This window comes from Gasterosteus aculeatus, chromosome 8, assembly GCF_964276395.1.
Source record: "Gasterosteus aculeatus chromosome 8, fGasAcu3.hap1.1, whole genome shotgun sequence".
In the NCBI taxonomy this organism is placed as follows: Eukaryota; Metazoa; Chordata; class Actinopteri; order Perciformes; family Gasterosteidae; genus Gasterosteus; species Gasterosteus aculeatus.
In genome coordinates, this window is record NC_135695.1 from 15,137,295 (window position 1) to 15,156,060 (window position 18,766).

The 18,766-nt window shown below is 39.4% G+C and overlaps 1 protein-coding gene across 1 annotated transcript; it reads right to left on the reverse strand.

Annotated features, from left to right (window-relative positions):
* Positions 1 to 14: 14 nt before the first annotated feature.
* Positions 15 to 12,488, reverse strand: adgrl4 (adhesion G protein-coupled receptor L4). The gene is made up of 16 exons (XM_040184431.2): positions 12,106 to 12,488; positions 11,568 to 11,717; positions 8,658 to 8,807; positions 7,931 to 8,080; positions 7,509 to 7,579; positions 6,188 to 6,367; positions 5,662 to 5,845; positions 5,380 to 5,493; positions 4,827 to 5,026; positions 3,533 to 3,712; positions 2,726 to 2,929; positions 2,196 to 2,416; positions 1,585 to 1,651; positions 1,379 to 1,470; positions 1,037 to 1,205; positions 15 to 821 (listed from the first exon to the last, which is right to left on the reverse strand). The coding sequence occupies exons 1-16, from the start codon at positions 12,149 to 12,151 to the stop codon at positions 759 to 761; spliced, it is 2,241 nt and encodes a 746-aa protein (XP_040040365.2). The 5' UTR covers positions 12,152 to 12,488; the 3' UTR covers positions 15 to 758.
* Between the last annotated feature and the right edge of the window lie 6,278 nt (positions 12,489 to 18,766).

Here is an 18,766-nt window from a genome sequence, read left to right on the forward strand (position 1 = left end):
CAATACAGAAAAAATAAAGGATCAACCATAAACATTTATTTTTTAACAGCCCAGTATCACAAGTCCTTTAAAGGGCTACAACACAAGTCATACGGACCAACATGCTACAAACACGAACAAATACACAAAGAGGAGCTAGTGCAGAGAATGCATGTGGGTATAATAATCAGTGCTGCCAGCTCTTTGTGTGTCATATATGACTCCTCGTTGTGTCCACTAGATGGGGCCGTCGACCTTCCTTACGACCATCGGGACACAATCCTGACAATTCAACTCAAATGCACTGTACACTGTGTGATCTTAAGAATGCATTGAACAACACTTTGTTTTGCACATAAAACATGTTTTAATCTGCCACATTAATTTTTCATAATTAAAAAATCAATTTCAAACACCAGAAAGGAACAGAGACAACGGGAGTGTAGGATCTTTGCTGTGTAATGGAAATAACTGGTCAAATTAAAATGGAAAACATGTTTGCATCACTCTCAGGTGTATGGAATATATGAACACGTTGATACAGAAGGCTATTGCCATTGTATGTAAAACAAACATGATGCATAGTGCAGTCTTTAAAAGGGGAAACTTGTATGTTAACAAACTATAAGTGATGCGTATTCTCATCTGCCGGACATCTGTTCTAAATTTCCCCCATATTATTTTTCAAAACTGAAAACACGAGTCATAGGACATGGCAAAAGCTGCAGTGTCGACTATTATTGTACAAGTGCAAGCTATCAGGCTTTATTGGTGATGTTTCATCTCAGGCATTCGAAACAACACGGCACGTTTTTGAAAAGTCTGTAGTACTCCTCCTGGATCTGGAATGACACATTCAAAAAGGTCAGAATTGGATCAAAACAAATATAGTATTTAACTACGGTTAGTATTGACAAGTTAATAATCGATAAAAACTTGTGTTTTTTTTTTTTTTTCTGCTCAAACTATAATGATACACCATGATGCTCTTTAGCGGCTCATTTAACTTCCACTGTCCTGATGTGAACTATAGTTCACTATAAGACGAGCTTCTTACCTTTCTGGACAGGACGCAGAGGAAGATGAATATGAACATGCCCTGGAAGGCGTTTGCCAGGGTGAACAGGTAGGCAGTGAGGGTGGTCTCGTTGAGGATGTGCAGCACTCCTAAAGTCCAGGTGGCTCCCAGCACAAAGAGCAGAGCGAAGGCACCACGGGCACAGGACCTGAGGGCGAGGACACTCACTTTAACCGAAATATCTTTGTTTTGAGTTGCCAAACAGCTGATTGCACCAACATGCTACATGGACAACACACGAAACCGCTTTGATCCACCAGATGAGGAAATTACAGCTTGATTTTGATTATTCTTTGACCTCAAGAGCACATGTAATCCTACCTGATATTTTGATAGTGGCTAATTTCCGGCCTTTTCACGGCAGTATGCCGGTACACTTTGTAGATGATTACTCCAAAAGCCAAGAGATTAACCTTTGGTGGACGCAGAGCAAAACAAACGTCATAAGAAACGGGCAGGATCAACTTGATATCAATCGATGCAACAATCCCTATTTGACGATTCCAACAGTTATTCTTCGATCCTACCAGAATGATCAAACATGCCGGCCCAATGAAACTCCATATGAAGTGGTTTTCTGTGCTCAGCCAACACCTGCAACACAAATCAATGTGTTATTCAACAAACACTTCCATTAGATGCAATAATCCCCCATTGTGCAGCAGGAATGCCCTCTGTCAATGGAATTCAGTCTAATCCAGCCTGATCTTAATTATGGCAATACCGTATGGGCTGATACACAGCGTTATCTTACCAACACCAAAACAATCGGGTGGAAAAAGCTGCGCCTGCTCGCGGTAATGAACAACCAGCACTTATTTTTTGCATTACCTCAATCTTTTAATTGTATTTTACATTAATAAACAAAAGATTTACTTTCATATAGATTACTATTCAATGTATGATCTGACCAACCTGAAACCTCTCGGAAATTTCTTTTCCACTAATTATTACTTTACGAGGCGTCCAAGCGTCTTCTACTTCCTGGATGTCCCCGCAGGCCAAAACGAATCTCTGTCCCCGTCTATTTATAATTAATGTAATTTGTTTATCTTTCTTCTGTGAAAACCGCTGAACGACATTAGAAAATAGGGGTTTGTATCAAAACGTTTGTCTCGCCACCTCTCTTTGTACTTACACTTTATCGGTGCCATAATACTTGGAGCCCAGTGTTGCCGAGATGGCCACCACCACAGCAGGGCTCCCGTAGCCGAAGATGTAAAAGTTGCGGTGCAGGAAGCCTTTGTTGTAGATGACGCCAACTACGATCAAGTACAGATGGATGCCCTCGATGCACATCCAGGAAAAGGCTGCGAGGAAGAAATAGTGCAGCAGCCCTGCAATAACTGAGCAGAAAAGCTGCCGAGAGACAGACAAAAAAATGAAGAGATGGAGAGAGATTTGGACAATTTTTAATAATGTGTAAAAGCCCAGATATTTAAATCCCTATAATTAAGAATTGTCATATGGGTTTGTTTATCCTAATTCACGAGATGTATTGCTAAAGTCTAAGCCTTGCCATGTCAAAGAGATAAACAGAAATAATACTGTTGTTGTTCTGATAATTAGAAAAACAAACAAAAGCATTAAACGAAATGAGAAAGCTGTGCCTCTCACACACTCAAACCCAGTCAGGGGATTTTCCTGTGAGTTCGTCATGAAGCTCACCTTGTGAGTGTTCATGTTGATCCCCACCAGGAAGATGAACTCGGCCATGAAGAGGCTGCAGCACAGGTTCTTGTGGATGGTGGTTCTGGTGCTCTGGATCTCACTGAAGAACCAGAAGGTGAAGATGCACATGGACAGACAGATGAGGGAGATGATCATGCCCAGCTGGGTGATCCGGGTCAGGGTGGTGTTGTGGGCCGCCAGCTGAGAAGCAAATGGAAAGTGAGGTGTTTCATTCAGGGTTTTACGGTATGCTGAAGTAGTAATTTCTTGTGTTTTCTGCTTGAAAGCGTCCAATATAACACGGGTGGCTACAGGCTGCGGTTACACCAATATGTTGGGTTGCACACAATATCTGTTGATATGATACAAAAAAGGCGTATAAGTCTATATTTATAAATGCACCCTCTGTTTGTTGAAGCAGTGCTTTTCATTCTTACAAAATAGGAATGTAGCTACATTGTTTTGGGGTTTTTACCTTTTGTGTTGCATGAAACGATGTCTTGCAACTCATTACGTTTACTACCCTGATTTAGAAATCAATACTTATTACACAAGTATTGGTGTAAAAGAAAAAAGTAACTTTTTTTATCAGACGCCGGTTCAGTCTTGTCGAAAATCGGCACATTTTAACAAAAAATATATGTATATATATAAATTATGTTTCATAGAACAATCTTAACATCTGCACAGTGAATCTTTTTCCTCCAATACTTTGTTGAATAATATAAAGCCACAGTGGAGTTATGTGAACCCCCCCCCCCCCCCCCACATGCACAGCAGTGTTTTTAATGTACGATAACTCACATCCGCTCGCCCAGAGGACATAAGGATGGCAAAGTGTGTGAGGTGATCGCAGGAGCAGGTGGTCGCATTGCTGCTGACGTGGACCGTCTTACAGCCATGAGTGGCCCAGTGGCCCCGAAAGCTGCCCGGCTCGTACTCCCAGAAAGCACACGTGGTCCCATCAGCCGCGGCGTTCACGGGCTTTAGGGGACACAGAGGAAAACACAGGCGCTGTAAACCGTCCGTCGTGTCCTGTCAATTTGTTTTTTGTTCTACGCTGCCGGGTGATACCACACGCCGTGCAGGTCTCATCCTTAAAATTAATCAATATACAAAAGTGTGAGTGCATAAGAGATGGTATTTAAAAAGGTCACATCCGTGTCCTCTTTGCGATTGAACTTTTTTTTTTTTTATTCTCATTCTCTTGTCATTTAATGACTTATTGTTAGAATATTATAATGTCATATCATGCAGGACATTTGAGTTCACTAACTTTGCGGGAAAAGAAATTACAGTTGCCACAATTGACATGGACGTCTTAAGAGCGGAGGTCAACATATTTCCATAAATTGTAATTTGTAAGTTGAATGAGAAAACAATGATTACTAAGCAACTACATTTACTTTAAAAATAATAAAAACTATCATTAATAAATTAAAAAGATGTAAATGTAGTTTAATTTCAGTATCTTCAGGCTGAGATGTATTCTCTAAATCTTTAGCATTCCAGTAAACTAGTATAAGCAGTTTGTGTAGCATTCATATTTATTCATTAACAATTAGTTTTCTTAAATCACTAAATCCTTCAATCAAGTGAACAGGCTTAAGAACGAAAAACACCACAAGCAGAAGGAATCGGCATAAAAATGAAGCACAAAATTATTGATTGTTGCTGTTTAAAGGCAATTTACAGACAATTTTCATTACCCAACATAAATCATCATCTCCTTTGTCGGGTCTAAGCCTCCAGGGTGCAACAAAAATAATGATTTCACTTTCTCAAACAGTTTAATTATCTTTAAAAGAAAAAAATACCAGTACATTAATTTTTAGGGTTATTCCTTTCATTACTCTGCCTTCATCCATCATCTGTTCACCTTTCCTCTTAAATCTCCCCTGAACTGTCATTGGAAGAAATGTATAAAAATTGCACAAAAATCTTTCACAAAGCGCTAAATACTACTACTGAGTTTGTTTGAATTTGACTGTATTTGGGAATAAGTCAAATATATTCAGGAACACATTCAGAAGGTCAGAATAAAGAGAGCAGCGGCGGAACACAGTGCGGCCGGCATCAGCACTTGTGTAGTCTTTACCTGGTTGTGTTTCAGAACGAAGGTGACATGGTCAAGTTGGTAAACGTCAGCGGGTTTGACGGCGGCCGCGATGACTTGGGAGTTGACAGTGATTTCCCCGGCCTCTGCGCGGCGAGAGTAGTCTGTGACACCCGGGTCGCCGCTCGGCTTCAGGATGTCAGCGATGCTGTCGTATCGCACAAACAACACCGACACGCTTCCTGATGGAGCAGAAACAAGGGAGGGAGTCTGAATTACTTACTAGATTTTTTTTTTTTTTGTCAAGCTTAAAACTTTGATCACGCAGAGAAGAAAGCGGTATGAGAAATATGAGTAATTAGTTGTATGATCTGACCAACCTGTAAAAGGGTTTAATTCAAACAATTTACTGTCAGTAACTTAAATGTCATATCAAGGTGGGTGTTTGAATTACAGCAAATTCTAACGCTTGCACCTAAAGGCTTCCGCAATAAAGAAAAATGAGAATAAGACATAAGTGGCATTTAGCAACACGTGGCAAAACAGTATGCATGACACGGGTACGGGGATGACCATGCACACCAAACTACTTTACCATTCCTGTCCCCTTGTGGTCTCAGTTTGGGAGTTAGATTTATATGATCTCCCCCCATCGACGCAGACAGTGTGGCTTTCATGTGACGGACATCAAAGGTAAAGACTTTCAGTTCTGTGGTTGAGGGGGGAAATAAAAAGACACCGATTAAAACAAATTTAAAGTGTCCAAATTACAATTCTCTGAAACTTCCCTTTCCGCACACAGGTGGTAATGACTGGCAGGATCATTTAATATAATTGGAATGCCTGTGAGAGCGCCATTTGTTGATAAATATCTCACCCATTTCTGATGCTTTGATTTCAATCTCAGCTGGAGTTTTGTAGTTGTTAGCCAGAGTCAGAGCCCTTTCTTCTACGCTGTGCAGCAGCTTGGTGATGGTGTGTTCCCGACGATCTTCTTTCATCCGGCTCCAAGCCACCAGCTCGTCCTTCTCAACCAAGTTGTTTACTGCTTTCACCAGTTTCTGATGAAAAGCCGATTCATTGGTGTGAAATGTGTGTGATAGTTCAGCATGTATCATGTGCTGTTACAGCGAGGTGTTTTTAATCAAGGTAAGAACATTATGTCTATCCAGGTTTGTCTCTGATGATGATATTTACTCCATAAGGCTTTTATTAATTAACACTTATCATTACTCTACAATTCCATCCCATGAGAGAAAGATTTAAATCTTTCAGATACAATTCAAAAGATTGCACATATATTGGCACAAAAGACTTTTTAGTTTTTTCTAGTTTCCATTTAACCAGCTCAAAGCGAAACGCTAAATTTTGACCGGGAAGCAAGAATGGTAAACAAAGATTACTGTAAGAGTTGAGTTGATAACCGAGGGTTTGACAGCGTAATCCTTTTCTTCGGCAGCCAGCGTTGATGCGGATCGACACAAGGCCTCAACGTACGCGATCACTTCCACCGAGGTGAGTTCGCCCGATGTCTGCTTGGCAATTTCATCCAGCAGACTCTGGGGCTCCGTGAGGTTGCTCATCTGGGATGGGCGGAGAAGTGAAAGAGCATGAGTATTTAGAGGCATGGCATTCCTGCAACATATCACATCCCGTCCTTCATGGTTTATTAAGAAGTATTGATGTATTTGTGTCGGATGCAGACTTTGAAATGCCCTTCACTGATCACGGCTCTCTTTTTGTTGACTGTATTGGTATGTAGCTCATGCAAACTCAACAAAGTGCACACAGATATTTGGTGAGTTGGATATTCCCCACAGTAGGAGCTGTTTGGCAACAGATTTGGCCGCCACTACATCAGAGGTAACGTTTTTATTTTCTTCAGCTGCTATTTTAGGCTCTAAATTTGTTTGTTATATGAGATAAAAGTGGTCGATCATTTTCATACAATAAAACTAAAGATCACCTTTCTTTACATGCGATTGGATTTTCTTTTTTTCTTTTTATTCTAAACATTTATGAACTGATTTAACCATTCAGTTCTTTGAATTAGTTTAGTTGTCACTAGACAGAGTATTTGAAACCCTTCCCTCCATGAAACCTGAAATACACACTTTACGATACATACGTCCACAATGCAGCCGAGGTCCAGCCCATAACCCGATCCCAACGTCCCCCAAAGCCTCAAACTATGAACCCCGAGGGACTTACTGACGTCACCTGGTAAAACATTGCGTGTGAGCGAGTGTCACCTTGCCGCATCGTATCACGTTACCATGGCAACGTGTGCTTTACAATCGTGGGTATTTATTTTCTAATTTTGAATCCCTGGTTTGAACGTCATCCAGTCTCCTTCCTTACAAGATGAGAGGCCATTTCGAATCATCTACTTCCTCCTTTTCTGCCTTTCAGAAAGGCAGAAAGCCGTTTTGACAAAAAGGAATGAAAAAAATAATTTGAAATGACTTCTCATCTTATCAGAAAAAAACCTGAAGACGCTCAAACCAGGGAATAAAAAATAAACACCCTTCCATACTTCATCATCATATGTTTTTTTAATTTGTCATGATACGTTGCACCATTTCAAGTTTTGGGCCCTCGTGACTTTATTCACCTCATCAGCCTTTTTTAGTTCACGCTCAACTTGTCTGTCTCCAACAGAGGGCACTGTCATCATGTCATTTTTTACCATATTTGGCTGAAATCCCGAAGAGAAGTACTTACATATTCAAGTGTTTTGTTGACAGTCTGTGTGATGCACCCGATGTTGTCATGGCAGTATTTTTGGGGATGCTCTGAAAAAACAACAGTTACCCTCGGCATCTCTTTGATTGCTGCATTCATTCCCGGTATTTCACCAGTTTAAAGCACGTTACACTCACGTATAATAAATTGTATAAAATCTGCACAGACACATCAGATGGCCCTCTTTGTGATCACCATACCTTAAAATATCAGTTAATTATTTTCACTGTTAACCTGATTTTTTGCACAATAGATTCCCCAATAAAAAAAAAAAATGTATCCAGCTCTTTGTTGTGTGTGTGCATGTGTGACAGGGAAAGAGGAAAAAAGGAGATGAAGAAGGATGCACGTCCTTGGGTGTGTGTGTGTGGGCTGGTGAGCTCTTCCATTCTCATACCGACCTTTACATCGTACACCGCTCTCTGGATGAAAGTGCTTAGTGCCTGAAGTCTGGATGTAATCACGCTGACAGGTGCAATAGAAAGATCCATTCGTATTATGGCAGTGTGCGTTTGGTCCACACTCCTGTCCTGCCTTGCATTCATCAATATCTGAAAGTTGCAAATGAACGGTTCAGCCCCAATTAAAGACACACACGTTAGGATTCGAGTCACTCCCTGAACATAACATGACATACTGTGAACTAATGAATACAGACATCAACAGACATTATTTTATGTGTGGGATGTGTCCACCCCAAATATTTGCAAAAGTGATCTTCCCACAAATATTGACTGTGGCATAAATATTTCAATTCATTACACTTAATACACTGCACGATTTGATTTTTGAAGAGAAGCAGCAAATCTTGCATGTATATTACACATCTAAATATTCATGAATCAGCTTCTATAATTGGAGAAGCTACATGCTTCTGCGTTGCATGAAATGGTGTCTGTCACCCAGTTGGATATGTGGATGAATACTTTGCCCCACAACATTTGATAACAGTGTTCTTCCTCTGCAAATGGAGCAAAAGATCTCGGGTGGTCGCTCAGTAGAGCAGATGGGAAGGAAGTGAGAGAGAAAAGCGCTCCACACACTCTGGTATGTCCTCTGTCAGTATGTGTGAACGTCCCTGCATTTAACGGAGTACATTATGTGGCGAGCCGGGGAGTCGTACATTACCGATGCATTCGGTGCCGTCGTTGGGCTGGAACTTGGCCACTCCTGTTGATGTGTATCCAGAGACACACGTACAGTAGTAGCTGCCCACTGTGTTGGTGCAGTTCCCCCTGTCCCCGCAGATATTAGTCACGTTCCGGCACTCATTGTCATCTGTGGGGAAAAGATCAGGTGGGAACGTGACCTGTGTTAGTTGCTGTAGAGAAAACAAGAATAAGTGCGCTGAGTACTTCGATAAATTGTCATTCTTGGCTCAAATACAGTATATGATACCTTTTCTATTTTGGATCTAAAAAAATCTATAAAAATCCACTATTTTTTATCCCTGGACACTATATCATCGCTTTATTATATTTAAATGCATTATCTGCCGGCTGCTCTTCAATGAATTGCCTTGTAATGGTTTCTTTTTTGCACCACGTCTCGACCCTCCTGCTGCTACATTTTCCATAAGGCAATTAAGCATACTCAGGGGAAATGCCCTGACGTGCTGCATTGACTCGCTCTGTTCATTTCGAATGGAGATATCTGGAGATAATTGCAGTTGAGTAATGACAAAGAATCAGTGCAGGTTTATCAAAAGTGGCTTGAGGGCAGCAGCAGGGCAGCTCAGTCCAATGAGGGAGCTGGAGGATAACCGGTAATACCGAGCTCAGGGTGGACTGGTGGCTGGAGATGAGCCGGTTCAACCCCTCGGCACTTTCTATATCACATGTGTGTTTGTTATTTAAGAAAATAGAAGAGAAAATAAACAATTTCCTCCAAGTAGACATACAAAGATAATACTTTTCATATTATTATATCAATCTTAAACAAAATGCTTCAAGTTATTTGACAGAATTCCACTGTGTTCATTGTAGAACGATTTAAACATCGCTCCTCTGCTCTCATTCAACAATCAATTTTTGTCTTTAGCTGCGGAGCATTATGAAAAACGGCATGTAAATAAATAAATTTCTGCTCGAGGAAAAGGAAAACACTGCCAACAGTAGAGCATGAATTTTTTGGATCGCGGTGGCATTTTTTAAACTTAGACAGCAGCCCACTGGAGCTCCTAATGCCTTTTGCCAGAATTAGGATTTGGTCAAATTATTTCGAGGGCAAAAGTAACCCCATACAATCACCGAGCAGTAAATTAAATATTGTTTGGCTTTGCATTTATGTGCACAAAAATATTGTCATCATGCAACCTCCACAATTATATTACTGTTGAAAGCCCTTTGCTGTAAACCTGATCCTGGTGCTTAACCAGATGACGCTCTGTTGCGGTCTTGGCTCAGGCTAGTCTTGATTAAAGCTCTGGCCGTCACTAATTTCTCTGCAATTTGTACTGTTGACATTTGGGATTTGCTGAGCAGTCGTGTGCCTTTTTGATATGTGTGGAAAGTCCAATCAGTTGAGATGTTTCAGCTTGGATGCCCAGGTTCAGAGAGCATCACACACAGAGCAGTTTGCTGCAGATTCTACTTTACACACATTATAGAAAGTGCTCTTCCAGTTTTACCCTGAAGCGCATCCTCTGTCTCTGCTTGCTCAGTTTATTGGAAATGACCTGGGAAGACTTCCCGTTGATGTTTTCACTTGTCTGTGATGGACGCTTTGCACTTCCTCTCCTCTGTACCTTTTGCACAAAAAGCTGTCCGGTGGAGGAAATCCTCTGCTTAGATGAGAGCGGTGACAATACTCCAAAGGGAAATACCTCCATAACACGCAGGACCCTTGAGATGTCACTGCTGCATAAACACTGGAACCACATATTTTATGATTTACTTTGATGTCTTTGTGTGATCTGGGACAGTTGGGATTTATGTTGTCACTTTGTATCACAAATAAATGGAAGTTAAAACATTAAAAAGAAGAAAAAAAATCTCTAAATTACTTTTTGGCAATCTTTTCAACTTTTACACAACTGATTTATGTTCTTGACAATTTAACAATCTAACTACAAAAAATATTCCTGGATTGTTTGGCTTTGAACAACCCACACCCCAAATAAATCCATGATAGTACACAAGTACTCCATTAACCTTAAACCTCATTGTGCGTTTCAAAATCCTTCGGCACAGTCTTTGTTTTACTCAGTTTCATTTACTTTCGGCCCTTGAAATATGTCAGCTGTACTCTGATTGTGATCACGTTGGGCAAGGAAACCCAGGAATTCTAAACAGCCAAGAAACAAAACCGAAGGAACAATGCTGCCTGAGACTATGCTGACCATTAAACATGTCACTAATAGAGTCCTATCACGGAGACGTCTTCTCACTTTGCCGGTTTTATCTGCAATAAACTGTCAATGCGGTGAGCCACCAGTTAGCTGGTGAGGAAGACAAATCTAAAGATGGCAAAGAAAAACCTGGTGTCTTCATGCATCGGACATTCAGCTGATTCACATGATGACCACTGTTTTATTTATTATTTATCATTTTTTTGCAAGTTTCCTTGCACATTAAAAAGTAGTTTCATTCCATTTGTGGACTAAAAGAAGCAACACACCTTACCAATGTTTCTCAATAAAGTGTTGTATTGGGACTTAACCTCAGTTTTATTTAGATTAAAAGAGACACACTGTTAAAGAACAGCAATATAATACTAAACATGGTGAGTGTGTGTAGAACTCTTTTCTTTTCTTTTTTTGCTGTAACACTACTAATGCCTGATGTGCTTTTAACCGCATACTTTTTACAAGTTTTTTTTTACTGCACAGTCAACTGCCATGTGCTAAAAATGTTAAATTAACCAACATTTACACAAATGTGGGCCTGGTGCTTCTGCCTGCTCAAGAAGAGGAGGCTCAAACAACAAAGGCTTTACTAAAATAGTCACGGCTTCAATGAGAGCTCAACACAAGGTTGTAAGCGTGCTTCATACCAAATACTCAGCCACCTGTGGGTGGCTTTGTGCGTTTGTATTCACCTTCGCAAAATGTAGTTCCATCTCCAGTGTATCCCTGGTTGCAAAAGCAGGCTGGGTTCGACCCGTTCTGGGCCTTGCAAGCTGCAAGTGGGTGACATTGGTGGCAATTGTTGGAGAGGCTGCATGGATCCATCAGACTGGAGAGCCATGCTGCGTAGACACAGAACACCACAGTCTTTACGTTTCACTTATAGCATGACACAAACCAAACCCAAAGTCCTTTAGTGACACTCCTGCTTCCTTCAGCCTGTGTGTAGTAAAATGTAATTCTCCCCTGTGTTTTTCTGGTTTACCTAAAACTCCTAACCGCATGACATCCACTGCAATGATCAAGTACACCGCAGGATGTACAGGTTTTAAATACAGTTTATGTCAATCTCTTGTTAATGAAAAGACAATCATGAAGCAAACAAACAAATTGTACATCAAACACAATTGTTGCCCCATCACATTCTGGCTAACATGAAGACCCTGTGAGCACGGGAACGTCCACAACTGTCTCACCATACCACAATAGAGGATCGATAAGTTCACGTACCTGTCAAAAGTATGAGTTTCATCGGTGACTTGAGCATAGACTCCATTCTTGCGCTGGGGTCTCGGTTCTACTTTTAGCCTGGACCGTGGTGGGCAGGCTGGTGACGTGGTCCACTTCCTTGCATCGGTTTTCCTGTTTCCCTGAGCGTGGCCCTTCCTGTCCTGATCTTTAATCTGCTTTCCAAAAAATGCAGCCTGGCCCCTCCGGTAGAACCACCCCAACACGCAGCACCCAACACACTTTCTTGACTTTGGGTCACTGTACACCGGATTAAAAAAAAATAAAAAAGTTTTAGCCGCATTCAGTCCGCTTTTTTTTGTTTGCTTCGTGGATGACACTGTGACTCATGTCGCCATTTTGGAAGCCTGTTACCCATTGTTCTCACTTGCACACTTGCAGCAGGCTGTGTAAACACAGGAGAAAACAACACCAACTAACTTGATGGAAGGACGACCGCCTCCCTTCCGCAAATCTCTGTACACTAATTCACACGCACTTTCCAGTGCTGTGTGTCAGTGACCATAGCAGTGGTCCTTAGAAGGATGCTGATGAATCTGTGAGCCTTCCCAGATGTATTAACAAACAGGTGATACAGGACCTCATATTTCAGTTTATATACTGAGTAATGTAATGCAGACACTGTAGTTCGTGTTTAATGTGTAGAGTTACTCGCTGATGTACGAAATATCCACAACAACTTACTGTAATGCAGGATCTAATATACAGGATCTATAAATCCCACATTGTTTAAATTAAATATCTTTCTCTTCTTTATTTTTGATCTATGGTCTTAACAAAAGCTAAACTCTCAATTTGACATTTTCTTTTCTCTCTGGTTGCAGGCACATTTCCTCTAAATTGGTAATATGTTGAAGAAATTGTACAAATCTGGTTGTCCAAACAGCATTTGAAGGCATTTGAGTGTTAAGGAGTTGAACCGATCATATTCTTTTTGTTTCTTTGATGGCTGCAACAAGTAATGAGCCCATTCTCTGTAGGGGAAACAAGGACTTTTTTTTGCTGATGAGTTACTGACCTACACAAAACCAAATTTGTATGGGCTAGATTTCAATTTTCGTTTCAAAGCATCACATCCATCTCAAGTGCATATATTTACAGGATCATTTTGACAACGCACCACGCCCATGAATGTCAATACGCTAAATTGTTTTCTTAAAGCAGAATTTAACTTGCAGGGCATTTGGGAAACCGGTGAATTCAAATGTAAAACAGTGACAAGAAAAGGAGAAATAGCCATTCAGGCTTTTCAAACTACCTTCTAATTTGGGAAACAAACACATTCATTGATGAATAGTTTTTCTTGGAAGATAAGTTCTTTGTTGACTGTATTGCAATCTGTGGAGGCGGTTTGAATTGCTTAGGCAAGGCGTTCAGGTTATTGCTGAGAAAAGCAGCTGCTTTGAATGACACCATTAGAATTGCACAGCATTACTGTCCTGGGAAAGTGCTGGATAAAAAGCCCATCTGAATGTCTTGCTCTGACACTCTGCCTAAGGAAGGAAGTGATGCTGTCTAGAACAAACCTGGACTGATTGCACCCTTCCTTCTTTTGCTTTTCTGTCTTCTCAGGAAACCTCATTTAATGAGAAATGTGTAATGCTCACAGGAGCTCACTTGCTTCACAATGACATTGTAAAAACGACATCTAAGAGAAAAGATCTCTTCAACTGTGTGGAGGCGGTCTTGTATAGATGTTTCCTCTTTCCTTTCCTCTCTCATGGATATGGAAATTTTAATCTGCAGTAGTAAAATCTGGCGTGGGTTACCGTGCATGTGAGCAATTGAAGCGTGGTGTTTATGTTATTCAGACGATATTGAGATTTGCAAAAAATAATATAGCGCATTCTCACACATATATCTGTTTGGATGTTGGCCCTATGTTCAGCCATGACGGGAGGACTGAACGGTGGAGCACAGATGGCACCAACTGTCTCATAATCTTGGAGCTCTTGAATATTTCACTACACAAGGTCCAAGACACAAAGTGGGCTCTCTGTGCAGGTCCAGAGATGACAGCTGCCATGTGAGGGTAGAACGCTACAATATTTACGTTACACACAAGTGCAGATAGCCCTGGTTTAACAAAACTGTTCATTCAGAGGAATTATCCGGCAAAATAATAGCTGAGGAGCATTACAAGAGTGAAAGGCAGTAACTTCAATTTTGGTTGAAATGTCACTTTTGTTTGACATTGTTAGATGTTGGAAACGTCAGGTTCTTAAACGTGAAGCCAAGCGAAAGTGACTTAGTCTTGCATTCTGTATAATAGCCACCAGGGGGGCGACTCCACTGCTTGCAAAGAGGAGTCCAACAATTTCAATAACACTAAATACAACAATTTCAATACCACAAAATAACACTGGAGTCAAGAATTTATTTTAATCTTTTCCTTCTGTTTCACTATCAAATCATTTAAGGCTACCATATCTGCCTAAAACATACATTTCTTGATAAACAAACTATTTATACGTTATTTTACAAATGTTTTTAAATGAAAACTATTCCCGAAGGCAGTCTCATTCAATAAGGTGAACTGAAAAACACTGAACTGAAATGAAACAGTGCAGATATACAGAACCGACTCTGCATTTGGACTTGAATTTTGAAGAAGGAGACATTTCTCAAACGATGGGGTGCAATTTACAAATGAATTTCCTTCACGCTCGACTGCTTCATAAAAGAATTTGTACTGACTCAAATTGAACACAGTTGAATGATCCTATACATATTCCAAAGTTCTTTACAAGACAGGGTTTTCCATTTTCTCCAACTCGGAAGTCAAAAATTTCCATGTTCTCAGGTGCAACAAGTGTTACTGATTGGGCCTTTTTTTTCTGTCACCAACCTCTTGTTAGGTTACTGACTGGAACAAAAACACAGTGGAAAGAACCCGTGCTCTTTCAAGGATAAAGGAGACCCTATTGAGGTGACAAATCTTTACACAGCTTTTCAAAACTGCAGGAAAGAAACTGATCTATTTATCAATACCAAATGCAGAGAACGTTTTTTTACTTTAAATAATATAAGATATAAGATTCTGTTCATTAATCTATTATTATTTTTCTCATTCATTGATTTTACGAAATACATGCCGCTGAAAAAAAGAAAAGTTTCTATCAAAAAGAAAGCTTCTTTTTTTGTACCCCTATGGTATTCATTTTAAAATTGTATGAAACAGAAAATTAAAAAAGGGAATTGAATGAACACGTTGACCACATTTTATTAGATGATGGTACCAGAACAGCATTTGTAATTCATAAAAGACTTGCTTTGTTTATACTCAGTTTTTGCAGCCATTTAGTCTTCATGCGCTTTGCGTTGCCAAAGGGCGTACAAACAAAATGAACTGTCAAAAAGACGAGTGCAAGCCTTAAATATGCCCAAAGAGTGTAGGTGTAACTGGCAAAAAGCCATAAACTAACCTCCACAATGCAGAGGAGGGATTCTAATTATTAACTCATATCTCATATTCATGGGCTATTGTTTGCCTTTGTACAAGCCCTGTGGATAAACTAATCAAGTATTAAATGCATTGGGAAAGATTGGAAGGTGGAATATTTTTGGCTGGCAGAATATGTACTCAAATTAACATTTTTAGACTACAGGTTTAGTCTTTTATATTGTGTAAATAGGGTTTTTAGCACTATATGTGGCGGCGCTCCACAAAAGTAATATAAACTAGGCTTCACATAATAAATACATTCCTAAAATGGATTTTTGAGTGACTAATAATAAAAAATAAATAAAATGAAAGGACATATATAAATTGCACAAACATTGCATAGTGTTATTTATTCCACTTTTTTATTCTTAAATACAAATACAGTAATCATTGTGTGCATACATAAAGGGACACAAACCTTTTCCCATATGACACCTGCCATTCACACTTCCAGAATGACGACATGTTATGTTAAAAACTGCATTGATACATCCTGGCATGATGTGTTCTAACCTTTGATGCAATTGATTTATTCAAAGCTAAAGGTGAAGCCATTAGTTTCTGGTATGAGATCGCTCTGTGAGGCCGATTCTGAATTTATAAAATTTCAAGGAGCTCTGATAATTTAATTTAGAGTGCCCTTTTATAGGTTAGGTCACCTGCAGTGCGCACTGCAAATTGAATAAAGAACAGTAATAGAAAACAGGATGTCAGGTGGGCTCCCTGCTTATAAAATCATTAACAACAGTGTGTCTTTTCTCATAAAGGAGCCCATTTAGTCCGAGGACAAAATGTTATGAAAGTGTAAGGACCAACTCAATTTATTTTTCATCAGGAATTAACTCAGGAGAATCACTGAGAGGGTTAATAGTTATATATGGACATCAACAACGTGAACTAATAGGTCTGACGACTGCTGTACTGTACATTTGTTTAAAATAATTTGCTCACTTAATGTGCCTTTTAAAGTAAGATGCAGTGACTGTATGAGAACACTACATTAGTTACAGCATTGAATTACTATTTTTTGGGAGTTAATTGTTCACCTAATACATTTTTCAAGTTATTGCATCTGAGCATTACTGAGATTATCTTGTAAATGATGTCTATATATTCATCATAAAGCAGGAGGATAAGAGACACAGACTACCCCCCTGTTCTGGTCCCATGCTGCTGGCTTTGTTTGGGTCATATCAGAATAATGCAGCAGCTAGGTTAAATCCTCTCCTCACTCACCAGACTTCCACAGAGCTCCTGGTGCTCCCAGCATGACTCAGGCCGTGTACCGCAGGAGGTAAAAACCTTGCCTAATCCCTTCAGTGCTTTTACAAATATATATATATCTCCCCACAAAGGAGATCTGAAGATTACTGCAGCAGCACATGTGTCTGTGGACAATGTGTTATTATTGTCCCCACATGGTGGTTTTTCAAAGGCCCAGCAATCTATCTCATGGTACAAGTTGCTTTTTGACACAGATCTTGGAAATACAGTAGGCCACGTGTTGCAGCAGCTGTGAGTCTCAAAGTGGTTTGTGTTTTTGGTTTAAGAGTACATATTGGCTACTGTTTGGCCAAACACCATAAGCAATATGTTCTCTTTACTCTGAAGTATATTGTTGAACCTTTTAAAACGGGGATATTGAAATATTGAATAAAGAGTAGAACTTTTTTTCTTCTTTTAAGAACAAGTTTGGGGGCAGGATTTGGGGTTTAGGGAATTTGCCGAAACCGTAGTAGTATAATGTTAGGGTTTCAAAACCGAAAGAATTGTAGAACGTTTGGTTTTTTATTTTTTCTTTACTCCTGCATAGTTGCCATGTGAAAATGAGTGGGACACGTTTGTTTGTGTGTGCGCAGCGGAATCTCCTCTCGTGTTAGTCATGCAACACTTCTGTCTGTGTGTTGAGAGAGTTTTGCCCCTCACCTGAAGAGTAGTAAGTGTAAAATATCAGAGAGAACCGACTTTCCATCCTTTTCACACACCATAAAGATGCCTTAAAACGCCAATATATAAGCTTTTTAGATGTATATACAATATACGTAATAATCGTGTAAGTAACCTAACATACCGTGAATGATTTTTCTGCCGATTTGACTGCTGTAAATAATTTAACACAGTAAAATATGTAGTTGTAATACATCATTTAGTTTATTAGCTGTAGGGATGTTTTTAATATTCCAATTTAGAATTGGGAATTTTTTATAGTTCCCATTAATAATTGTTAAATCAAATTATAATTTCTTGACAACCCTATGTTAGGAATATTATTTCTGCGGTTACAACTTATAATGTTTTACAAAGCGGTTCCGCATTTGTATATAGCAATTTATGTTAATAATTTGCAATATATCAGCAATCCCCTAATAATGTTACTAAGTTATTGGTTGGACTTTATTTAAAATGATGATCAAATTCTCATTGACAAACTTGTTTTGTCTGTTGAATAGACAATGATATGTTCTGAAGCGCAGGTTATATGATCAATACATATGAACAAAGCTTCTTTAAAATGTCAAAAAGAAAGAGGTGCAATTGAATTAGTCGTTTGACAACCATTTTAGGTTGATTCATATATATATCGAGTATAATGATTGGATGTTTCTCGTTTTCATGTAATAATATATTATTGGGTTTTTGAGTGATCACAAGCTCTTTTTGAGGTGAATAAAATCAATAAATGATCATTGTCACAATAATCAGAAATAAACATTTTGGTTAATGGATTCCTAAAAAAAGAAATTACAATGTTGTCACTTGAACACAGTGATATGGCCTTAATCTGTCCACTGTTTACATTATTTATTCAAGTAGCCCATCTAAACTAAGGGGTTAATACATAATGCCTGGCTTTATTTCCTCTGCCTCTAACATAGCCGTTGAAAAAAGTTTAAGATTTAAAACAGATTTAAACATATTTAACAGTGTCATCTGCATACATTTGGATATTGATTACAGTTAAACCCACTACTCCCCCGAGTTAATGTATTTTTTCTTTGGATATTGTGCAATGGTAGATGCTCCTAAGGCAAGATTGGGCTCTCTTTGTACACATATGGGTTATTCATGAAGGTTGTGTATTAATTAGCCTCTATGGTGCGTTTCGTTAGGGTCGGGCCGTTTGAAGTGTTTCTTTACCGGCAGAGGATGCTCATGGCTTTACAGCCATCTCTGAAAAAGAAGAGCCTCTCTTCCATT